This window comes from Trichomycterus rosablanca, chromosome 5, assembly GCF_030014385.1.
Source record: "Trichomycterus rosablanca isolate fTriRos1 chromosome 5, fTriRos1.hap1, whole genome shotgun sequence".
NCBI classification, from domain to species: Eukaryota; Metazoa; Chordata; class Actinopteri; order Siluriformes; family Trichomycteridae; genus Trichomycterus; species Trichomycterus rosablanca.
In genome coordinates, this window is record NC_085992.1 from 10,699,550 (window position 1) to 10,725,517 (window position 25,968).

The window sequence follows — 25,968 nt, forward strand, 5'->3', positions numbered from 1 at the left end:
CGGTGTGGAGAAGCCCCAAAGAAGCGTACCACCCAGACTGTTGCATGCCCAGAGTGAAGCATGGGGGTGGATCAGTGATGGTTTGGGCTGCCATATCATGGCATTCCCTTGGCCCAATACTTGTGCTAGATGGGCGCGTCACTGCCAAGGACTACCGAACCATTCTGGAGGACCATGTGCATCCAATGGTTCAAACATTGTATCCTGAAGGCGGTGCCGTGTATCAGGATGACAATGCACCAATACACACAGCAAGACTGGTGAAAGATTGGTTTGATGAACATGAAAGTGAAGTTGAACATCTCCCATGGCCTGCACAGTCACCAGATCTAAATATTATTGAGCCACTTTGGGGTGTTTTGGAGAAGCGAGTCAGGAAACGTTTTCCTCCACCACCTGTATATACCGTATATGTGTGTGTGTGTGAATTTAGCAAAGTGAATATATTTGTGGTTATTTCCAACATTACAAATCTAACTACTAAAAATTACTTTTTGAGCAAATGATAAACAAATAGCTTTAAATTAATAGCATTACATTTAATAATAATTTTCCATTGTTTTAATTTTCTTTTCATCCTTTACAGACTTCTCCAGCAGAATTAAAAATTTCAGGGTTTTTTTGTCATTAAATTTAACACAATTCAGTGAATAAACACTGCATGCAAGACGTGTTTACTTATTTTAATAAAATTTACCAGGGTGTACAAACATGTGCTTAAGGCCGCATTTCTGTTAGCCAGTCCTGAAAAGACTTGGAGGAACCGTGGATTTGATAAACCACTGACAGATCACGTGACACTGTAGCGTTCCAAATGTGAGTGACAGTGTAGTGCACATCACACTGAGCAGTGTTGCCAACTTAGCGACTTTGTCGCTATATTTAGCGACTTTTCTGACCCCTCTAGCGACTTTTTTTCAAAAAAGCGACTTTTTCTGGTGTTATTGGAGACTTTTGGAGACTCGAACGTGAAAACACATATTGTTCTGCAGTTACTGTCCTCAACGAGCAGCGAGTCCTGCCGTGAGCCCCTCCCCCTTCCCAAAGCACGGGCGGTCAGTATCACAGTCAATGTTGCCAGATTGGGCGGGTTTCCACCAAAATGAGCGGATTTTGTTGGAAATTGGCAAGGAAAAACACACTTTGGCAGGTGGACAAAATTTGGGCTGGTTTGTAATTCTTTTGGCAGCTTAAAATATAAATAAAAAAAGCTATTGCTAAAGCAGGTGGAATATAAATAGGTCTCCCTTCTCCCTACCTTCTCCCACCATTATTTACATGCAAAGGGTTGTGTCCTAACAAATAATGCATTTTACAAACTTGGTAGGCTACTTTAAAGACATGCAAGCAAAAAATTTTTTTCCTTAATAATGTATAATTACTGATCTGTACATTTTAAGATATTAATTTGTAAGTCATGATGGTTTAACTGGTTTATTATTTGTGAAATGCTAAACATCATCTGCTTATCCTGTGTTTTGGGCGTTTTTTCATGCATTTTGGCTGAAAATTACTGTCGCAATCTGGCAACCCTGCCCAGAGTAGCTCAGTGTTTTCTTAAAAAACAAACCACGAATTAACAGAAGAATGTTCATTTGTAGTTCTAAACATATTTAGGGTGTTTTTACCCACTTTTTGTCTTTCCCACGATGTTATTCCTCTTCTACAGCGTCAATTACATGCAAATGAATCATATGCAAATTAGGCGATGACGTCATTTAGCGACTTCTAGCGACTTTTAGGACAGCCAATAGCTACTTTCCTTACTGAGGAGTTGGCAACACTGCACACTGAGCAGTAGGGCGTGATAGAAGAGTGTGATTTTGGACGCAGCCGAATAAATGAGCTTCAGCTGTTTGAATGTGATAAGTCGGTGTGGTGATAATAAAGTACGTCTATTCGGTCATGCTTTACTGAGACCCGCGTTATTAGATGTATTTTAGTGTATAAGTGAGATAGTTTGAGTGCAGAAGTGTAATTATTAGGTGTGTTTGTGTAGGTATGAAGACGGCGGTGACTGCAGAGCAGATCGCTCAGTGGTTCACCATCGGAGCTCAGTTCACTAACATCAGAATCACTGAGGAAAAAAAGAAAGACTCCAAAACTCACACAAACACCACAGAAAATCAGTAAGATGCTCATGTATTTAATTAACTTACATTAGTCTGTGAACTTAGTTTATTATAATATAAATATGTCGAAATAACGGTTAAGGAGTGAGGCTTCGGTTAACGTTAATGAATTAGCATAAGTATCTAGTATTTAGCCCACGAACTTCACTTGATATCTTATTTACTCATGTTTATATAAAATATTTCAGCTTGATATTAAAGCTTTATTTTACAAAACTTTTTACACAGCTTTGTTTTACAAAAATAATGTCAATATTTAGCTTGGCTGGCTAACTTTTGCCAACGTATTTGCTAAGTCAGTGCAGTCTACGCACGCGCAGTCAGTAATTTTAGGTTTAATTATACGTTCAATTACAGGGTCGCAGTTGATCAGGTGCCACACAAAACACTTTCTGCAAACTAGAAACACACCCTGGACCGGGTGGCAGTCCATCCCAAGAGAACGGTCTTTTTATTTTCTTTCATTTAGGGACAGTTCACAGCAGTCATTCCACATAGAATCCTATAGACTGAAATCTAAAGTCGAAAATCGAACCCACCCTGCTAATTTCCATTGCTATTTATTTTACAATATGTATGATTTTAACGTTCTTTTAAATCCACTGGTTTGTATTTGTGTGTTTCACCAGTTTTGAGGATGGCCTGCAGACTAAGGATGGATCAGAGCAAACAAGCAAGAAGTCTGATGATTTTCCTGGTGAGAAGATTTTACACATTATGTTTGATGACATTGTCAGCTGTAGTGCAGGTTAAACAGTTTTTTCCTATTAATAGTAAATGCAAATCTTTTCTAATCATGTTTGTGCATGTAATTGAGATAAAACATTAAAGGAACTTAAATAAACAAATGCAAATAAAATAGTTATAACCCATGAATATGTTTGTCTGATCCTTGATTTGTTTGTACAGGGGCAACTATTCCCCCTCCTGCCAGCTACGAATATCCAACACTCCCCATCACTAAGAACAGACTTGAGGTGTCATTAACACACACACACACACACACACACACACACACACACACACACACACACACACACACACACAGTCATTTTCAGTGTAATGTTAGTCCTATGTCGTAATTGATTGATCTTTTTGTGTGTGTGTGTAGCTGATCTCCCTAATCGAGAGTAACTCGGTGGTGATTATTCGGGGGGCGACAGGCAGTGGGAAGACTACCCAGCTCCCTCAGTTCATTCTGGACTACTACATGGAGAAGGGTGATCCCTGCAGTGTGGTAGTCACACAGCCTCGCAAAATTGGCGCCAGTAGCATCGCCCGATGGGTTGCTCACCGACGCAAATGTACCCTTGGCAGCCTGGTGGGATATCAGGTGCAAACAGGATGTTCTATATTTTCACTTACTGTCTCTTTTTCATCCTTCTCATGTGGCATGGTGGCTAAGTGGGTAGCACTGTTGCCTCACAGCAAAAAGGTCCTAAGTTCGATCCCCAGGCGGTCTGGGTCCTTTCTGTGTGGAGTTTGCATGTTCTCCCTGTGTCCGTGTGGGTTTCCTCCGGGAGCTCCGGTTTCCTCCCACAGTCCAAAGACATGCAAGTGAGGTGAACTGGGGACATTAAATTGTACAAGACTGTGTTCGATAAAACCTTGTGATCTGATGAACCTTGTGTAATGAGTAACTACCGTTTCTGTAATGAATGTAACTAAAGTGTAAAACATGACGTTAAAATCCCAGTAAACAAACAATCATCCCTCTCATGAGTTTCATTTTTCTTCTCATTCTTTCTCGGTGCTGATCTTGTCTTTTTGCACTTCACCACCCTTTTGTTTTTCTTTGGGTTTGAATCTTAACAGGTAGGTTTGGAGAAGATGGCAACTGAACACACTCGGCTGATCTACATGACCACAGGGGTGCTGCTGCAGAAACTGGTGGGAGCAAAGTGTCTCACCGAATTCACGCACATCTTTATAGATGAGGTATATCTCTCTCGCTCTCACACACACACACATTGTGTGAGAATATACACTAGAGTGAATGTGTTATATGTTTTAGGTGCATGAGAGAACAGACGAACTGGATTTTCTTCTGTTGGTTGTTAGAAAACTGCTGCACACCAACTCACGATTTGTTAAGGTATGATCAGGATGTCAATATTGTCTTTTTTTTTTTTTTAACAATATAATTTTTTTGTTTATATATTGTTTCACTTGTCATTTTCCTTTTCTGTATTTTTTTTTGTTTGTTTTACTTTTTGTTTTTTCTCTTTTCCATGTTAATTTCTTTTCTCAGTTTTTTTCACTAAACTTTTTTGTGTTTTCATGTGTGGCATTTCTACTAACCTCCTTCAGGTGATTCTGATGTCAGCTACGATAAACTGTGCGGAATTTGCAGAGTATTTTGGAACTCCGATCAGGAATCGGATAAACCCAGCTTATGTATTTGAGGTTGAGGGAGCGCCGTACACGGTGGATGAGTTTTACCTGGATGACCTAAAAAGCATCCTTCCTTTCAGAGTGAGTTAGTACTGATATATAAGTTCTAGCTCTGTTGTTTGTATTTTATTTAAAGGTATTTAGATTTTAACATAATGTTACACTTACTCTAAATAAAAGTTGTGTGTGTGTAGGTGGACACTCCTTACTCTGATGACCCCCACATTATAGTGGAGATGTACAACGTAGCAGTGAGTCTCATCCAGAGCTTTGATGAGATGGAGGCTAAAGAACAAAAGTATGAATGTTTCTGCCTGCACTTACTAGTAGTTTGTACCACCAGTACAAACTGTGTGTGTTTGTGTGTAGTCGTTTGGAGCAGGGTGGTGCTACATCCCTTCCAGAGAGAGGCAGTGTGTTGGTGTTCTTGCCGGGACTGTCTGAGATTCAGTTCATGCAGGAAGCTCTCGCTAAACTGGTCCGCAAGAGGTGAATAGAGGTCTTTGTGACTTGTAATTGAGACACATTACATAAAAAACTCACTAATTAAAATTTGTTTATTTTGAGTTTTTTTTTTCTTTCTGAATATTCACAGTGTCAAATATACATTCAGCAACCTAGAAGGTCAATAGTTTATATATTAAATGGGTAACTACAGCTGGTGACTTCTCTCTGCTCAAATAAACAGGGCTCCTGCCAAGGTTGGGTCGAAATGTGAAACTGTCATGTTATAATAAGAGAAAATAAGTCCAGGTTATTTTTTAACAGACAACCTAGTATTACAATAATTCACATTTGTAAGATTCCTCCAGTCATGACATGTGTGCCGCTTCCAAATGCATGCAATCTCTTGACTATAAATATGGGTGTTGTAATTTGGCAGATTGCAGGTCTACCCTCTTCACTCCTCCGTGACTCTTGAGGAGCAGAATGGAGTCTTTTTGGTACCTGCACCTGGATACAGGAAGGTAGATTTTACCTAATGTCAAACTGTTATCTTGTTAACTTTTGTTGTTTTTGTTTTATTATAACACTTGTCAGATTTGCCTGCATTTGCATCACAGTTTTCATGATACATCTGTGTCCACAGATCATCCTGTCTACCAACATCGCGGAGAGTTCGGTCACGGTGCCCGACGTCAAATACGGTTGGTTATGAAAAGTATACGTAGCTTTAAATATTCATGCTGGCAGTCATGCTTTGCCGTGATGCTTTGTTATTAAATGTTATGGTTGAAGATACAAGAGCCATGTCTGTGTTTGTTTGACAGTCATTGACTTCTGCTTAATGCGTCACTTGGTGTGTGACAAGGAAACAAACTACCAGTCCCTCCGCCTCACCTGGGCATCCAAAACTAACTGCAACCAGCGCAGAGGTAAAAAGAAACATTACTAGCAACATTGAATCATCCTGAATGAAAAAAGTATGTTTTTATTAACCTCTCTCCCTCTCAGGTCGAGCTGGCAGGGTTTCTAAGGGCTTTTGTTATCGCATGGTCACTAGAGATTTCTGGAACAGTGAGATTCCAGACTTCACCATTCCAGATATGCTGGTGAGAAGAAAAGTCTCTCCTAAATTCATCAATCAGACCTGTTAGCCTGATAATCTGGACTTTGACCATATTTGTGCCTACACCTACTTATCTGCGTAGATCTGCTTAGTGCTGCTGTACCTGTATGGTACCTTTTTATTAATGGACATGCTAGCAGGGTCTGTTTTACAAGTATGATAGGAGTATCAGTACTCATATATGCAATGACAGAAGCATGTATACTGGGCACTTGGGTGGCACTGGTCTATTTTGTTAGCCCACTGCAGAGATCCAGGTTTAAATCTCAGTGGCTGGCTGGACAGGTGTCTACATGGACATGAGAATGTTTACATGTAAATGTTTAGCTGTAAAAATGTATGTGTATGACTTGTGATTTTAATGATTTCTGCAACTCTTGTTGCACCGTGACTAAATAATTGGGATGTACTCAATCTGCTGCTTTTGATAGCCATCAGCAAGCTTCTGGTACAACCCTGCATTTGTGTGTTTGAACCTGTTTGTCCTATTTGGTGTCCATTGTCATGTTTGAATATTTTATATATTCTTGTCTGTGTCTAGCGTTCTCCTTTAGCAAGTATCCTCTTAAAGGTGAAGTTGTTGGATATGGGTGATCCTCGTTCTCTGCTCTCCACTGCACTCACCCCTCCAAATCTGGCTGACATTGAGAGGACTGTTCTGCAGCTTAAAGAGGTCAGGGATATTACAGTGTTTCCTTGGAAAAAAAGCTTGAAAACTTGCAGGGCAGTGTTATTAAAGAACCCTGCTTGGTGTTATGCATGTCTTCTTGTGTGTAGATGGGTGCTCTGTCAGTGTGTAGCAGCAAAGTAAAGCGCTTTGATGGGGAGTTAACGTTTTTGGGACGAGTTCTTGCTCACCTGCCTGTAGACCTGCACTTCGGAAAGCTCATCGTTCTTGGACACGTATTTGGTTGCTTAGAGGAGTCCATCATCATTGGTAATGCTGTGTGTGTGTGAGAGAGAGAGTGAGCGAGCGTTAGTGATAGAGGGAGAGAAAGGATGAAGCTGTTTTGTTGAAGTGATTTTGGCAACACAAAGTTCCAGTTTAACTTTGTTCAAATTTGCGCCATAAGTACAGAACGGTGATGAATATCAGAGGTGGAAGCACTATCTGACTACAAATAAATCAATAAAAATGTAGCAAGACTCTCTGTTGAACTAAATTACTTGGACAGATAAGACAAACTCCCTAAAAATGTCCCTAAAAATGAATTCCAAGAGCAGGTGGTGTTATCAACCTGGTCTGGTGTTCAAACAGGCACATTTGGCTGTACCTGAGGGGCAATGTGTTGACATGGTTTAATTGAGACCCATGGTTGTGCAATTGTGACCCCTGCTGCCTGGCCAAGATAACTGCACTAGTGGTGGGGTATTTGTAGAGTTCGTAGTGTGGTTGGTTACCTGTAAGATTCTGTGCTAGATGGGGCACATGACGGTCTCAGCTCGTGGCTGGTTCAAGCAACAAAATTGCACTTGGGGAACTAGCAATAAAAGGTTGTTAGAAATATGGGTTCTGTCAGTTGTATAATACTTGAATCTGTTACCACACACTACAAGCAACGTAACTGGTCTAACTAAAAAGTACAAGTGTTGTCAAAGCATTTATTTTAGTCTCTCTCTCAGCTGCGTCTCTTTCTCTGAAGAGTTTCTTTGCGATGCCAGCACTGCAGCAGCTTACAGGTTACAGGTATGTTTAACCATTTTCAATTTTTTTAAAGCTGTAAACTTTTTTACATGTCACAATTCCTCTTCTTTTCAGGAATAATAAAATGTCTTATATATGTATAAGTTCCTACCATAGACTGATTTATTTCTTTATATAATAAAACTATGCTAATGTTTTATTAATTGTGTTTTATGTGGTGTTTCAGGAGCAAGTTATCGTTTGCTAATGGTGTACCAAGTGACCCCATCGCCTTTGTAAATGCTTTCAAGGTATCAGCCTGATACTCACTTTATGCTTTGGCTGTGTCACATTACGTAGTTATAGAGTTGGTGTCCCAATTCGCCCTTTTTGAGTGTTCACTTGAGTTTGAAGCTTGAGCTTTGTCCATCTCCCAGTATATCTTTTATTAGTTTCTACTGAGCTTGGAGCACCGTGTTCCAGTATGTCCCAGTGTATGTTCGGGTTTAATCAGTTAGGGTTTGTCCATGTCCTGTTTGGTTTCCAATTTGGAATTTGGCCCTCATCCTAATACACAGTCTAGTGAATTGACTGTTTCCATTTGCAGGTAGGCTTGTGTTTAGAGATGGGACGATCGGGGTTTTTGGCACCGATTGCGATCTCCGATCTCTTTTCAGGGCAATCGGACGATAGTCGATTTCGATCGCGGGGGGGGGGGGTGTGGAGGTGTGGATGGGGGGGGCGGTGACATGCAATTTTTAGCGCAAAATCAGCAGTAAATAATAAAGTAACCAAACAATTATTTTTTTCACCCACAGGAGACATATCTTATTAGTCTAACTGACCACACACACACACACAGGTTTAATGTTATCCAGTTTAGTCTGAAAAAAACTTAAAAAGAGCCTCACAGTGAAAATAAACCGAAAGCAACAGCGTGTGTGTGTTTCTTTAAAAAAAAACGCTTTGTTCACAGTGTCGCTTTAAATGATTCTGATTCAGGAGTCGAATGTGACGCGTAAGTTTCTCTCTCCGTTTTTACTGTTATTAATAAATGCTGTGGTTTTAAATAAACACCAGCTACTACAGAACATTTTGTGTGACTTTCTTACATTAAAAAGCTTAATTAAAAAGCTTAATTAAACCGCTATTACCACAGAGCGGTCACCGAGTCAGACTCGTTCCGTCTGTGGAGCTAAAAGTTCTGATTACCCTAAAAGTTTAGCAGATGATCCTGAACTAACGAATTTGGTAATGAATAAACTTTTGCCTCTGATTGGCTCTGTAACGTTTTCTGTTCTCATCTACATCACAAGTAAGAACCGCTTACGATTTACCAAAGTGAACCAGGAGTTTATATAACGTGCTGATAGAATCGACTCAGATGTGACCGGGTTGAATTATCTTTTTAAAGTAAATATTACAATCAGCAAAATTACATCGTATGTATGATGCACAACGTTAATGATGTTATTTTAGGTCATGAAGAGCTTTCACTGTGGTTTCTGTACGATGGTTGATGAATGGTGATGTGATGGTTGGTGCTTCACAGCTCAAAGTCTAGATCAATCCACTGAGCTGTTAACTTAACATGGTCTTTATATATCACACGATCGAATCGGCTACTTTTAGGAAATATCGCCGATCGCCGATAGCATATTTTGATTAAAAATCGGCCGATACCGATTCATAGCCGATCGATCGTCCCATCTCTACTTGTGTTCCAATAAGCTTTTGGCTCACCGTTGCTTCCTTCTAGAGATGCTCTTTCAGGCTTCAGTTAGGTCCTGATAACCAGCTTTAAAAACTCTAAAGGGTGTTAAATGGTCTCTGTCTTTATGATATAATAATTTATGTATGTGTGATATGTATGTGTGATACCACCGATGTGTGTGTGTTAGGCATGGTACACTTCCAGAGCCAAAGGAGAGTTCAGACGACCAAAGGTGAGTGAGAAATCATTTTTCACAGTGCCAATTGACTCATAGAGGCAGTAAAACAGCTGCTGGTAGGCCTGTCACATGCATTTTAGGACCACATGCATTTTAGGACCACCAACTTTTACAAATGGCCTGAATGAGGTACAGTGTGTGTGTGTGCAATTCAGATGTGAACACTTTGTTTTTTAGGATGAGCAGGAATGGGGCAAAGAGAACTGCATTCAGATTAAACGAATCAGAGAGGTGAAGTGTCCCAGTTGGTAACACACACAGCCATGAACGTTTACATGTTCTGAGTGTGTGTGTGTGTGTGTGTGTCTGTTTCAGGTCGCTGAGCTGTTTGAGGACCTAAAAAAGCGAGTTTCTCAGTTTAACATGCACATCACCGAGAGTTCCTCACCTTCTGACTACACCAGCACACACACTCAGAAATTCATACTGCAGGTAACTCGGGCACACACACACACACACACACACACACACACCAGGAATAGAAGTAATGTTTTAAAAATAGGCATGCAGCCATAACACAACCAATGCATATGTTGAAGTCTGGCTTCTAGATGGCTCATAAAAATGATCATGGAAATGATCCACAAGTAAAATGTACACTTCACTTAAAAATCTTCCCCATTTAAACAAAAAAATATATTCTCCTGCTGTTTTTAAATGCTCAAATTCTGGTAAAATCCAGATCAGTCCTGAAATCCTAAATCTTATACACATTTAGGTTTCTTATAATGATTACATTTTGTCACAGCTGTAGATTTTTGTGCTGGTCAAGCTTGCAGTAAGTCTGTTTTACCCAGAAACACTGGGCACAAGCGCCGGTCAACTAAACATTCCTCCAAAAACAACTTTTCAATCATTGTAATCTTAAATGCTTACTATTGTTCTGTTCTTCAGGTGGTGATTGCAGGTGCTTTTTATCCAAACTACTTCCTGCAGGGAACTTTGGAAGAAGAGCTTGCCTCTAAAGATCTCTCTGGAAATGACCCCAGGACCACTGTTCTGGTACTAAATAAACTATCTGCTGCCCAGTACATTCACTGTCTTCTTTTTTTAATGTGATGAGCAGTTTGCACTTCTATACACTGCTATAGTTTAGCTCTTTCAGTCAGGATCAAAGATTCTGTTTGTCTCTGATGTGAGTTTATTAGTTGACATTTAGAGAATTTTCTCTGCCAGTTCTAAATGCATTAACATAAGCTCTCTCTGTCTGTGTGTTTCAGGTGCGTAATCTGCCTCCATTTGCGTTCCTCTACTATAAACAGCTTCAGTCTCTGTTCAGACAGTGTGGACAGGTCAAGACCATCTCGTTTGATGGCTCCAGGTACACATCACTGCTTGGTCAGTGGTAAACATGAGGTGGTGATGCACTGTTTTGCTTTTTTTGTATCACGGATGGTAGTAAGTGGCTTTCCACACAAAGTACTGTGCTGTGTGAGACCCTGCTCTTGGTGTTTAGGAGAGGGCGCGTAACGGACATAGTCGTCCTCGACTGGGGTTGGGGGTGGCGTTGGCGATGAGAGACAGAAGCTCTGATTGGAAAAAGAAATTAATCTATAAGGATTCTAAATCATAAAATCTTTACACCAAATGTGAAATTAAATATAAAATATTGGTGTGTGTTTCAGGGCGTATGTGGAGTTCTATCGCTTGTCATTAAGAGGTTCTGGTGTTCTTCCAGAAGTTTCTCTTTCTCTCCTCCTTTCTCAGCAGAGACTTCCTCTCCATCTATATGTCTATCCTGCTGAAGAGGTGGAGGCTCGGGCAGGGGGGCACAGCATCTCCCACCTTAAATACACACGGTACACAAAAGCACACACTTCACATTCTACAACTGTGCACAGTTCTTGCCCTAATTGATATAAATCCACAATTTATATGCATTTGATTCTTTATTGCATTCACATCCTCGGCCACATTCATGACACCTGCACTGGCCAGGAGGGTGGCGGGCTAGCACACACCTCCTTAAATAAAGTCACACTGAAAGCTGATTGGATGTATTTAAAAAAAACTTGAAGTACCGAGACATTTGAATTGGTGTACGTTTCTGCTTCCCAAATAGCCTGCAGAAACCTGAAGACGCTTTTGGTCGGGTGCTGCTATACAGACACAATGTGGGTTTGACGTGTTTGCATAGAGGGGTTCCAATGTTATGGAAAATTGAATACGACTAAATTTGTGGGGGAAAAAAGAACAGTTTATTCAAAGGTCCTGTAAGCATGTGCTAATAGTACTTTTTTGTTTGACGCTCCCATCCTTTCCCCATCCAGTGTGAATGTGGATTTGCAGAATCACAGTGTGAATCCTGTTGGAGTTCTGAGCAGCTCCATTGATCCTGAGACCCTTCCATCTAACTCTGTCTTTGTTGTCAACATCACTGAGGTACATCCGATCAATAACCTGTTAAATCATGCTCCTCAACTTTGATTAAAACTTTATGTAAAATTCCTGTCTGTGTTTGTGTGTGTAGGTGGTTGAAGTGGGTCATTTTTGGGGTTACCAGGCTGACGAGGCAAGTCTGGAGAAACAGAGGGACCTCATGGCCTCCATTAATGCACTAGAGCTGAAGCCGGTTTCTGTTTCACTTTATCCAAATCTTCTGTGTCTGGCACCTTTTACTGACACACACAGCAGGTCAGGGAACTACTACAGAGCCAGAATCCTGCACGTACTGGGGAGCAATGTGGAGGTAACACACACTGTACTGAAATCATTTCTGAATTTCTTTTAAGGATGCATCTTTGGTGAAATGGAGATGTAAATTTTGGTTGAAGTGTTTTCCTTTGTGCGCGTGCGTGCGCGTGTGTGTGTATGTATGCAGGTGTTCTTTTTGGACTATGGAAACACTGCCAGGGTGCCATGTAACACCCTTAGAGAACTTCCTGCTGACTTGCTGGCTCCACCCTTTCAGGTATCATCTCTGTGGCAATTAAAAACTGTATTTATTAGATTCCTCACTCTCACATGCACCAGCACCCTTCGGAGCGCACACAGTCATTAAAATAAATTTATATGATGATCTTATTTTGTACCATCTAATAGCCACTTAAGTTCTTTGTATAACATTTACATCTACAGTCTGCATTTTGTATGTGTAGGCTCAGGAGTTTATGGTGGCGTGCATGGCACCCTCGGCTCAGTCGCTGATTTTGGGTGACCGCTGGAGCAGCAGAGCGAGGAACCGGTTCATCACGCTCGTACACGGGCACTCGCTCATCGTCTCCCTGTACTCCATCCTACATGGGGTCATGCGTGTCCACCTTCACATTGCCATGGAAACTGGTGACATCAGCCTTGCTGACCTGCTTGTGGAGGAAGGTCACGCCCGATCCGCACCTGAGAGCTTCGAGAGCCAGGTAAGCTTTTTTACAAGAGCTCTGGTGGAAGGGATTAGATCTAATGATTGCAGCTATACAGGAATTGGAGCACCCCATGGTGCGCACACTTTAATAATAATAATAATAATAATAATAATAATAATACATTTAATTTGTAATGCACTTTACATTTGTGTACAAATCTCAAAGTGCCACAAGATAAAGACATCACTACAATTAATAAATAAATAAAATGGCTACAATCACTACATAAATTAAAAATTATTCATAGGTTCTGCTAAAAAGAAAGGTTTTGAGTCTCTTCTTAAAAGTCCCAATCGGCTGTGGTGCCCTCAAATGGTCAGGGAGGGCATTCCAAAGGCGAGGGGCAGCAGAACAGAAGGCCCGATCACCCATGGTACTGAGCTTGGTTCTTGGGGGGAGAAGGTGATTTGAGTTGGTAGAGCGGAAGGATCGGAATGAGGTTTGAGTGGTGAGCAGTTCTTTCAAATAGGTGGGAGCATATCCATAAATACACTGGTGAGTGAGGAGGGAGACCTTGTATTCAATCCTAACAGAGATGGGAAGCCAGTGAAGAGAACGTAGAATCGGTGTGATATGCTCATATTTTCGCACTCTCATCAGGATCCTAGCGGCACTGTTCTGAATGCTTTGTAATCTATGAAGACTTTTGCTAGAAATCCCAATGAGAATAATCTGAATAATCTCATTTCTGTTAGATTCGTTTATTCATTAGTTTTATAAATTCAAGATCTGGCTCATTTTGACACGTTGTGTGGAATAACACTGATAAACCGAAACATCAACACATCCCACAAAAACTAGCCTGTCAATATCTATTCGATAGCACTGGTTCATGTGAGGGTGAGGGCTGTGTTAAATGCTGGGCTGATGGTAGTTCCTCGTAACTTTACTGCTGATTATGTAATACAGGTCCTTTGTACGTACTGCTATACACTGATGTTCATCCTTTCTCTCTCTCTCTCTCTCTCTCACTCACTCACTCACTCACATACACAGCAGTCCCATGAGGTACTGATTGCTCTGTATCAGGACCTAAAGGAAGGAACTTTCACCCCCAGCTCCACCAGCGGCTCTTGGAAAAACCGTAAAGCAGAAGAGAAACAGCTTATCGACAGACTGATGCTGTCCTTCTCCAAATCTGGCGCCCCCAAGTGCAAGGTTCCACAGCTTTAGCCTTCTACCTGGACTGTACACAATTTAGTATCTAATAATAACAAAAATTCTAATGATAACAATAATGTTATTGATGTTACACTGCAGGTTTTGGTTCACGGCCCTTCCAGTCCCCATAAGGTCACGTTTCACAGCATGAGTGGTGTTACACAGTACAGGTCAGTAATGCTCTACACACTGAATAATCTCATTTCTGTTAGATTAGTTTATTCATTAGTTTTATAAATTCAAGATCTGGCTCATTTTGTCACGTTAATGTGTGGAATAACACTGATAAACCGAAACATCAACACATCCCACAAAAACTAGCCTGTCAATATCTATTCGATAGCACTGGTGCCTGTGAGGGTGAGGGCTGTGTTAAATGCTGGGCTGATGGTAGTTCCTCGTAATTCACATTAATTTAATGCAGCAGATCTTATCAGCATCAAGACCTGAGGGACTTTGATCAGGACCGAATCTGTATGGCCTGATGACTGAGTTGATGTTTTTCCTAAACAGCAAGGTAGAAGACTGCAGGTAATTTTAATCCTGGTGAAGAGGTGAAAGTGTCCCAACACACAGTGCATAGAACTCTTTTGGGTACAGGGCCGCTTGTGCTAACTGTTCAATGTTAAAAGCACATGCAATGAGCATGCTGGCAACTGAACCGGACATCTGAGGATCGAAAGAAGATTGAATTTGGACAGATTCTTTATTCTGAGATCATTTGGATGGCAGAGATGTGTGTTGTTTAGCATGGAAGAGATGCACCAGGATGCACTGTAGGACGATTCAGCTCACAGCATACAGAATTTGATTGACCAAGCCTGGCCCAACCTAACCTCAATGGTTACCATTACAGGTCATGTCTGTACTGCACCCTGGCCGTCTTTTGCTGTGTCTTGCACTCACCCTGGAAAAAAAACAAATAAATATAATTAATATTATTTATTCATCTTATCCTTGCTGGCAGAGCTACTGATTTGTCCAGCTTTGAAGTTGTGTGTTTGTGGTGTGTGCTTGTTTACAGGTCGGTTGCTATAGAGAGAGACAGTATAAACTCTGTGCTGGTGAACGATAATCCACAGGATGGACACGATCGAATGATGGTGGCTGGATCAGTTTCTCTCAGTGCCTCAGGTCTCATGTTTGAAGCAACGGTCTATGTTCATACTAAGCTCCTTTTTTCAGAAGTTAATCCTTCAAAAAAAGTTTTCTAGTCACTAGTCAGATAAGGTTCTGTTTGTCAGTAAAACACAGTTACATCAAATCAACCATCCAGTCAGCTACTAGTCAGAATAAAGATGATTGTATATTTTGTTTTTGTGCAGGTTCATATGTTACGGTAAAAGTAACTACTCTGATGCCTCACATCCACGGCCTTCCTGCCCTCATCACTATGCTCTTTACCCCCATCATGGAGCTTCGGTAACACACACACACACACACATTTCACTGCGTCCTTTCCACTTTGTCTCGCCAATCTAGTCATATCCAGTTCCCTTTTGCATAATACAATCCTGTTATATACACCATCATGTTCTGTCACACGTGAATAGCAATAACTTGCTGCTTCTTATTCACTAGCCAGCGGTGTGGTCTCACACGGAGATTGCAGAAGCAGAGAGGAAAAAAACCCTGTCTGCCCCCCCAGGCATAAACCATAAAGAAATGGAGCTGTAAAATAAATCGGGTGCTGCTTTACACAGAGCACCTATTAAATAATCCCAAATCTGGCACTCAGGTTGTGCAGGTCTGACATGCTAAACAACCAAGTTTTCAAATTCAAATCTCAGCTCTGCTATTGGCCAGCCGAGCACCTATATAAACAGGTTTGGCTGTGTCTGAGGGTAGGCGGGAAAAGAGATTCCTCATTGCTGCTGCTGATGGCCTGGCTGGTTAAGGTGCTGCAAATAGACAGTGAGTATAAAGCAGTGCATGACTCAACATCAGCTACACCTAAGTGGAGGACACACCACATGTGTGAGCTGCTGTTCTCCCAACAAGATTTGGTTCTGGACTGCATCTTATATCTGACTGCATTGTTCTGAATGTGAGAACCCACTTCACATTGATCTCACATCTCTTCTGCTGATTTTTGTCTGCTACATAGTGTGGAACTTGAACATTCCAAGAGCAGTAGTGTGTGATTCGAGACACAGCCAGTTTGGATGCTGTTGTGTCTTTAAGCTTTGGCTTCAGGAAGCATAGATTGACCGACTCCTTTCTAATGAGGCTTGGTTCCCTCCCACCCTTAAACCAAAATCTCAAGGCTTCAGTCTTCTCAGACTAGAACCTGGTCCATTCTGTAATGTATCGTCACAACAGTTTGAGCAGGGTTCGAGCTATCACACTCGTGTCTGTTGTGTGTCTGTAGAACTGATGAGGAGCAAACCTGCTTTACTGGAGCTCTGTGTGGACTGGGCTCAAACCCCATCACCCATGAGGCCATTCTGCCAGAGCGGGACATTGAGCTAGCCTTTGATGTAAAATTTGATGTGGATGACATTGCAGAGGTAATTTACATGCGTATGTGTTTTACATTTTTAAAACATTTAAGAGAGTGTCATTTTGAGGAATACCCTTGTGATTACACTTCTGGATTAAATTGCCACCATATCTATACTGCTTTTAAACACGTACATGATGAGACTACTTTGCTAAATAGCAACCATTCTGATACTTATGTTGTGTAAAAAACAAATGATCTGCTGCTGTAGTTCACCTTAAAACCACCAGATCCCCAAAAGTCTTCTCTATGCACCTTAAAATGAACACAGAGCTCTAGTTTAAACTAAGCACAATAGGCCAGAAAATCCAACATGAGCCATGTGCTAACGTGAAACAATATAACAGAAGACATAAAAAATCATCCGGAAGTTCAGAAAATAACCCCCCCCCCCCCTTCCTTTTTGAGGAGAATGTAAGGTTGTCTGTCTTGGAACTAAAGCTAAGATGACTATATTATTGTGTGTGTGTGTGCGCACGCTCGTTCGTTCGTTCTAGATAAATGCACTGAGAGGAGCGATAAACCGGCTGGTGTGTGAGGGACCGCACGGCCTCCTTCATCTCATCCCAGAGAAAATCGGCTCACTTCAGGAAGACGCCCGAGATCGACTCATCAGGTCAGAATGAAAATAATGTATTTTTATCGAGTCATGAGACTCAATAAAATAAAAATCTTAATAAAAAAAGAAGGGAATTGAACAGATAGGATAAAGTGAAGTTCAATACAAAGCTGAAAATATGGTGGTTAAACTAATTAAAGAAATCGCTGCAGTGTGTCTGAAATCACGAGTTCAAATCTTGGCGGTGCTAACGATCTGACCAGGCATCACAAAATGAATTGGGCATGTTTGAGAGTGGGAAGGTTGGACGGTGACTTCCTGCAGCCACTGCAAGATACAGTTGATGCATGCTCAATAATCCAAGTACACAAATCCACAAAGTTGAATCAGTTCATCTGGACACAAGTTTGTTGTAGAGATACGTTTCGTCACTCAATCCGAATGACTTCTTCAGACTGAAGTCATTCGGATTGAGTGACGAAACGTATCTCTACAACAAACTTGTGTCCAGATGAACTGATTCAACTTTGTGGAACTGCAAGATACAATTTCCCAGGACTGGTTGGGGAATTGGGGGAGATGTTTTGTCTGTGTGAGGGGAGGGGGCGATCACATGGAGCTTAGTGTGACTCTGTGCAATATGGCTCTGTAAGGAAACCCAACGCTGGCAAGTCATAAGAAGCAGCGGCAGATTTAACACGTGTCTGAGGGGGCATGTGGTGATCCGACTCTCCTTCTCTGGTGAAAAGAAGAACCTGATGGGGATTTTGAGCCTATAAATAGATATCACATTGGGCCCCACCATCTCAGATCAGGCCAACTGGATGGAAAATTCTCTTCCCTTCCTTTTCTCTGATCTTTCCTTTCTCTCTTCTCTCTGATTATTTACTTTTTGCCAAACAAGAAAAGGGTTTTGGTTTTAATTAAATCTTGCAAAAATGATTTCCAAAAATGGTTCTCTTCCTCCTATTGTGTCCATGGAACACTTTGGCAAACATGAATGTCATGCTTAAGTCCTTGACGCTTGCTCTGGCTGCACGCTTTCTGTCTGCTATCCGCTTGCTTTTAGTTTTTAGTTATTTTAGTTATTTTTTATCTTTTATTTCTAAAATATAGAGCTCAATCAGCAGACATCGACAATAGATCGGCTGGAAAGGCACAGAATTACAGAAATACATTAAACTAGACATTTAGTTAACGGAGTTTTCCACTAGCCGTCAGACTGAACTCGGGCACAGTTATCAGGACTACCATGGCTCCTATCACTACAGCGGGTTCTTCGTGCTGCTCCAACTGCTACAGACTCCTACGGAAAATCGCTGTGCTGGAGACAAAAATGCTCACAATCCTACCTGGAACGGACAGGAGAAATGGTTCCAGATCACTCGAGGGTGAGTCAAAATCTAACACAGAACAACCAGCTAAACTAAGGCTAGAGAGCTTAACAGACTTCCCGAAGCTTGACAGAATTCAGTCAAAACAGGGGAACAGAAACGAACCATGTGAGAGAATAAGTCGGTGGCACAAACTTGGAGCAAAACCAAAAGCACAAAAGCATTAGGTGGCTGTCTTAATGTCTTCCACGCCAGACTGTTCATCATGGGCTCGGAAAGCTAAAACTATTCCAAAAGCTAGCACAATTGCACCCCGTGGGAAAATAGCAGGGTTGCAACCAAAACCGATCCCTTTGCTGAATCATTTTGAACCGCTCAGAAATCTGATCGAGGTTACCCCCAGTGGTAATGGTAACGAATCAAAACCAGAGAAGCTGACTATAAAAGGGGTCTCAAAGCGGGCTAGCAAAAACACGAGGCTGATTAAGCAGAGGCCCTCGCCTGACAGAGACCGCTCCGAAAACTCTGATCGTCGGTGACTCTGCCATCAAGAATATAGGCAGCAGATCAATGCTAACATGCTGTCTCCCGAACGTGACTCTCGGAATTAAATGAGGAACTTCCCAACATTCTCTCCCAACATGGAGCGATCGACCGAATTATTCTGCACATGGGCATAAATGACATTCGCAGAGAGGAGTCAGAAATCTTAAAGAACAACTTCACTGAACTGTTTAATACACTTGAGAAGCTGACTGCTCAGAAGTTCATCAGTGGGCCTCTCCCAGCCAGAGGATCTAATATGTTTTCACGGCTACTCAACCTCAACACGTGGCTAAGCAGAACCTGTAGTTTGAAAGGTATGGATTATATTGACAATTTTAATCTATTCTGGGGGCGCAGAGAATTTTTTTACCCACCTAAGCAAGACTGGAGTGAAGGCACTAAAGGACAACCTCCATTTTGCTTTTCGCCACCCATCTGCTTCTTGGACTGACTCGACACAATACGTGCATCCTCAACCTCCCTCACCTGCTTTCAACCATGAAGGACCATCAAACATAAAATCCCCATCACTGGAGAACACGGCTCAGGCTGAGTTTCTGACTCTTGACAAAAGCTATTACGACCTTCATCATCAGGCATTGACACAGCAGAGACATCACAATCATCCTCCAACTTCTCTCAGTCAACAACATCACCTCCACATATGGATTTCACAGAGAAAATGGAGAAGCTGGTGTGTGTTGGGACTAAATTCTCACACTCCATCTCAGCCAGTCCACAGGTTTCACCCAAAAAGTGCAGGGCACCCCTTCCCCCCCTGTCCACAGCCCCCTCCCTGTTCTCTGAGGCCACTTCAACACCGTCAGCAGCAGCCTTGTACTTCATCTACTCTGGCTGTACAGAGTTCAGAATGTTCAGCGAGTGCTACTGATAGCGGCTTCAGAATACAAAACAATGATAACTCGTTGTGATGTGTTCAGGGTCCTTGCTATAGCCGATATGATACTGACAACAGTTTGGAGAGTAAGCTTGGACCCAGTATGCCTGAAATGTTTTCTATTCCTGTGTTGATTAGAAATAGAAAGAATAGAACGCATTCAGCATATCAAGTCAACCAGTCTAACCTCTTACCTGTACCACGACAACCTCGGGCTGCCCCAGAGGCTCCTGTGGTTCCTTTAAAGCTAGCTCTGCTTAATATTAGATCACCTAGCCAACAAATCATTTTTAGTGAATGACATAATTCTATCCTACAGTTTAGATTTTCTGTTTCTAACTGAAACATGGTTAGCAGAAGGCAGCAGTGCTATTGTTCTTAACGAAACAGCACCAGCAAACTTCAGTTCTATGAATGTGTGTCGAAATGGTAGGAAAGGTGGAGGATATTTAAAGATGTATTCCAATGCAAAGAGACTGTACTTGGCAATTTTATGTTTTTTTGAATACCTCTGTTTTATTTTGAAGGGTACTCCCAAAATTGTATTTTTAACCATTTATAAACCTCCAAGATACTCTGCACATTTTATAGATGAACTTGCTGAACTACTGTCAGTTATCTCCACTGAGTACAGCTTTTTCATCATAACTGGGGATTTTAACATCCACTTAGATAATAACAAGGACAATAACACCAAATAACTTTTTGGAATTTTTGACACATTTGGTCTATTGCATCATGTGAAAGGGCCTACACATACTCGATGTCACACTCTGGATCTAGTTATTTCTAAAGGTCTTAACATTTCTTCTGTTATGGTCAAGGACTTGGCCCTCTCTGATCATTTTTGTGTCTTCTTTGAAATGCTGATCACTCCAGATGCTCAAACTAGCTCTGTTTCTGTTAAGAAAAGGTGCATAAATGAAAGTACTAGTTCATAGTTTATGGAGGCCATAGCGATATCACCAACTTTAATTGCAGTCAGTTGATGAACTCCTGGATAACTTTAACGTGAAAATATTGACTGTCATGGATGTGGTTGCCCTGGTAAAAGTCATGAAAACGTTGAGCAAACAGAAAGCACCATGACGTAACACAATGATGGTAATAGCTCTGAAAAGAGAATGCAGGAGCGCTGAACGTAAGTGGAGGAAAACTAAACTTCAAATCCACTATGATCTCTATAAGCAAAGCCTTTGTAGTTTTAACTCAGTTATGCAGGGCTAGACAGCTGCACTTCTCTAAGATCATTAACAGGAACATCAACAACACCCGCACTCTATTCAACGTGGTCGACAAGCTTACAAATCCTCCAAAACGGATCACACCAGAACTTCTGTCCACAGAGAAATGTAATGAATTTGCTCATTTCTTCTGTGAAAAAATCAAAACTATTAGACTGACCATCAATGCCACTCAGTCAAACGATGAAACCATGCTGCCCCTACAGACACCTAGAAATAACATGACTATTATGTCACAATTTAATACAATAGACCAAAAAACACTGGAGAAAACAGTTCAGCATCTTAAATCATCGACATGTTGTCTCGACATACTGCCATCTGAATTTTTTAAAACTATTTTTAACTCTGTAAAAACTGATTTGCAACAAATAGTTAATGGCTCACTAGAATCAGGTGTTTTCCCAAAGTCACTGAAAACAGCTGCCATTAAGCCACTCCTAAAAAAGAGAACTCTGGATGCGTCTGTGTTAAACAACTACAGGCCGGTCTCAAATCTTCCTTTCATAGCTAAGATCATTGAGAAAGTTGTTTACAATCAAGTCAGCAGTTTTTTGAATTCCAGTGGTTATTTTGACACATTTCAGTCAGGCTTTCGAGCTCACCACAGCACTGAAACGGCTCTCATAAAAGTGTTAAATGATCTACGGCTGAATACTGACTCGGGTAAAATATCAGTTCTGGTTTTACTGGATCTTAGCGCTGCCTTTGACACTGTAGATCATAGAATATTGCTGCATAGGTTGAAAAACTGGGTTGGACTTTCCGGAACAGTCCTTAATTGGTTCAGGTCTTATTTAGAAGACCGGAGTTACTTCGTCTCTATTGGCAGCTGTGAATCTGACAGGGTGGCTATGACATGTGGAATCCCCCAGGGATCAGTTCTCGGACCTCTTCTGTTCAATCTTTATATGCTGCCATTAGGCCAAATGCTACAGGCTAACAACATTGATTACCATAGTTATGCAGATGACACACAGACATATCTGGCTCTCTCACCAGATGATTACAGCCCAATAGATTCACTGTGTCCGTGTCTGGAGGACATCAATAACTGGATGAGCCAGAATTTTTTACAGTTAAATAAGGACAAAACAGAGATTGTTGTGTTTGGCAGCAAAGAGAAGAGGTCTAGTGTCAGTGAACACCTCAGTTCCCGGGCTCTAAAAACCAAAGACCAAGTCCGAAATCTTGGCGTTCTAATAGACTCAGATCTCACATTCACCAGCCATATTAAAACCATCACCAAAACAGCCTTCTACCATCTTAGAAATATAGCCAAAATCAAGGGTCTAGTGTGCCAACAAGACCTAGAGAAGCTGATCCATGCTTTTATCTCCAGTAGGGTGGACTATTGTAATGGTCTCTTAACTGGACTTCCCAAAAAGACCATTAAACAGTTACAGCTCATTCAGAACGCTGCTGCTAGAGTTTTAAATAAGACGAAGAGAACTGAGCACATCACTCCAGTTCTAAAATCTCTACACTGGCTTCCGGTTAGTTACAGAATAGAATTTAAAGTGCTGCTACTGGTCTATAAATCACTGAATGGGTTCGACCCAGGATACATCTCAGAAATGTTTAGAGAATATAAACCCAGTAGATCTCTTAGATCCATGGACTCAGGTCAGCTAGTTGAGCCCAGAGTCCAAACTAAACACGGTGAAGCTGCATTTAGCTGTTGGGCTGCATATAACTGGAACAGACTGCCAGGAGATATTAGATGTTCCTTAAATGTAGAAATCTTTAAATCCAGGTTAAAAACTTTTCTTTTTTCTTGTGCCTATGATTGAGCTTGAAATTTTTGCCATTACCCTCATTTTACCATATTTCTTTTAGTTTTATATGCTCTTCTAAATTGTAGTGTATATTTTACTATATTTTCTTTTAGTTTTCATGTTCTTAATTTTTTATCTCTCGTTTTAATTTCATATTCCCTAAATTGTAGGTTATATTTTACAATATTTTCTTTTAATTTTTCATGTCCTTAATTTTTTTTTTTTTATCTCGTGTGAATTTCATTTTGTCTTAATTGTAACTAAATGTTTGCAAGAAGTCTTTCTGAGGTTTTAGATCTCAGGAATGTTTTAATGCTTTTAATTGATTTTTCCTTAAGTAAAGCACTTTGAATTGCCACTGTGTATGAAAGGTGCTATACAAAAAAACTTGCCTTGCCTTAAGAAAGAGATTGACTATGCAGGGGAGGACTGCACATGTCTAAAACAAAACAGAATTTTAAATAAGTGCTTTTATTTTACAAGCAAGTGTCTTGATTTAAAAAAAATGAATGCTGTGATACATAAATAGTTTTTAAGAATTTGTTAGGTCACATCTACATTTAGTTATCGATGGTGTTGGTTATGAGTGATTGTGTCTTTCAGGCTGTTCTGTAAAACCCCTTCCAGAGAGGACTGCACCCCTGTTTACTATGAAAAACCCAAGAAATGGAATCAGGTAACTGTTCCTTACACATCTAAACAATACTGTACATATAACGTCTTCTTACACAATACATTTATTTCAATTTATTACGTTGTCAACTTTTAAACTTTAGAATTTCATCTGTAAAGTACATCAAGGTTGGCAGGAGAGAACAAATGTTACTTTTGGTTGGATTTTAAATACATTACACCAATCTCAGCTGTGATATGGACCAGCCAGATGCCTACACCTGCACGAATGGCTGAGTGTCTGCATGGGGGTGGGACAGAGGTCAGGCTGCTCTCCAGTCAAGGCAACTGCCCAAGGGATGTTTGGTTGATTGTGAAAAGCAGTGCAGTGCTCTGTTCTGTACCATGTACAGTCTGTGACACTCTAACAGGGTAGAAGGAAGCAGTCAAGAGCAGTGCATGTCTCAGGGGGTGTATCACAGTTGTTACAGGGCGAGAGGTGGTAGCAGCAGGAGCAGTGTTGCAATTTGAAGTGACTGGATTGGGTGGAAAATCAACAAAAATACTTGTAGATACATTGATGAGCCAAAATATTATGACTACCCACTAAAAATGTGTGTAATAATGTGTAGTTGGAGCCAGATAATGTCTAGAGAGGCATACAATCCCCCCCCCCCCCCCCCCCCCCCAACCCACACACTACTCGTATCAGTTTCTCAGCCAGTCTCAAGGATGGCATATTGCAGCAGCATTGAGGCAAAACCCTGTCCAACCTTCCCTTACTCAGACAGTCTTTAGTGTTGCTGAGATTCCAACTCCAGAGCTGAAACTCTGGGCAGTGATATGAATGAATGAAGTGATAATGTGTGTTTTGTGTTTTTAGGTCAACCCCTCCCAGCAGATGGAGGTCGTTCAGAAAGATGATGGTAAAATGAGAGGAGTTTTGTTCCAGCTACATCCTGTAACTCTACTCAACATGTGATGGATCCTGTTACAGTAATGATGTTTATTTCCCGACTGCCGGAATGTTATGCACAGTTTTATTAAGATTTATTTCATTTGTTAATGTTATCAATGTTGGACTGTAGTGGTTGGTCCTGTTCACTAGATGGCAGTGTTTACGTTTAAGTTCAATAAGTAAATACTTTTATAATAAAATTTCCTTATTTATTCATTTCATTATTTATTAATTTAGATGAATCAGAACATGTTCATATGATGTCCTGGTACCAGACACTCTTCAGATGTCCTGTGGAGTCTATGCCTTGGTGGGTCAGAGCTATTTTGTCTTAGATGGGTGGTTCTAATGTTTCAGCTCATAGGTTCATTTTATTTCATTTTATCAGCTAACCTTTAAACAGAATCTTCTCAAGCATCAGCAGTGAACAAAACTGCCTGAAATGACCCTGTGAGCCCTTGTGACCACTGTTCCACTTCACTGATGCTGTTTGTTTGCGTTTTCCTTTCAGCACCATAACTTTTAATACCTAATCGTTTTCCAGCTGTAACCGAAGAGCCTTCAATTGGCTGAGTAATCCCTCTTTAGAACTCTTTTAGGTGCTCAGATGGTGCAGTGATTAAACACGCTAGCACACCAAACCTGACATATGAAAGTGCTAATTATCAGAGCTCTTTTATATCTGTTGTATGCTGTTATTCTTTCACCTTCTAGGTGAGAATGTATTCATATCTCTCCAACATTCAGTGCCTTTTCACAAAGTTTTAATTCCACCCTGACATGATTAGAGGCATCAAAAACCAAGTAGACTCTTGATCTTGCTATCTGAGCTACAACGTTTATTTCAAACCAAGGCTACTGATTGAAGGTAAAACATGTTTTGGTCAGAATTAAGTGCAAAATGATTTACAAATATCTGGCTCAGAAAAGCATTTTTAAAAGATTAATTTTGGTAGCTTTTTATTGATGTTTAAAATTTGTACTATTTAAAAATGAATGAGAGGATACAGAAGCATAAATTGGCACAACACTGTTCATCACAGCATCAAGGTGTGAGGAACAACGGGTTGGATGTATTTTGTTTTTGACAGCCTGGTATTAAACTTATGTTCTACAGATCTTATTTGAATAGGAAAATTAACCATGAATGGAGTCCATTCACGTGTGAGAAAAACAGGAAGAGATGTTTGACCTTTACAATGAGCAGGATACACATTTTCTGGATAAAATAGGTCATCTTGATCTGTACTGTGTCAGTAAAATTCCAATACTTGTGTTAAGTGTGCATTTAATGTAGAGGATAAAACAAAGTGTACAGTTAAAGTGATTGATGCAGATGCA

General features: G+C 40.8%; 1 protein-coding gene across 1 annotated transcript; it reads left to right on the forward strand.

Annotated features, from left to right (window-relative positions):
* The first annotated feature begins 1,814 nt into the window (after positions 1-1,814).
* On the forward strand, positions 1,815-24,843 carry tdrd9 (tudor domain containing 9). Its single transcript, XM_062995680.1, has 36 exons — positions 1,815-1,889; positions 2,000-2,129; positions 2,762-2,829; positions 3,042-3,109; positions 3,244-3,465; positions 3,948-4,070; positions 4,147-4,227; positions 4,443-4,607; positions 4,721-4,824; positions 4,896-5,015; positions 5,410-5,494; positions 5,617-5,674; positions 5,798-5,902; positions 5,982-6,079; positions 6,638-6,769; positions 6,874-7,033; positions 7,720-7,783; positions 7,968-8,031; positions 9,622-9,666; positions 9,850-9,903; positions 9,988-10,104; positions 10,567-10,674; positions 10,893-10,993; positions 11,298-11,471; positions 11,943-12,054; positions 12,143-12,361; positions 12,494-12,583; positions 12,771-13,028; positions 14,031-14,192; positions 14,295-14,365; positions 15,220-15,329; positions 15,521-15,617; positions 16,567-16,705; positions 17,196-17,314; positions 23,661-23,733; positions 24,553-24,843. Exons 2-36 carry the CDS (start codon positions 2,002-2,004, stop codon positions 24,649-24,651), a joined length of 3,993 nt encoding a protein of 1,330 aa, XP_062851750.1. The 5' UTR covers positions 1,815-1,889; positions 2,000-2,001; the 3' UTR covers positions 24,652-24,843.
* The last annotated feature ends 1,125 nt before the right edge of the window (positions 24,844-25,968 follow it).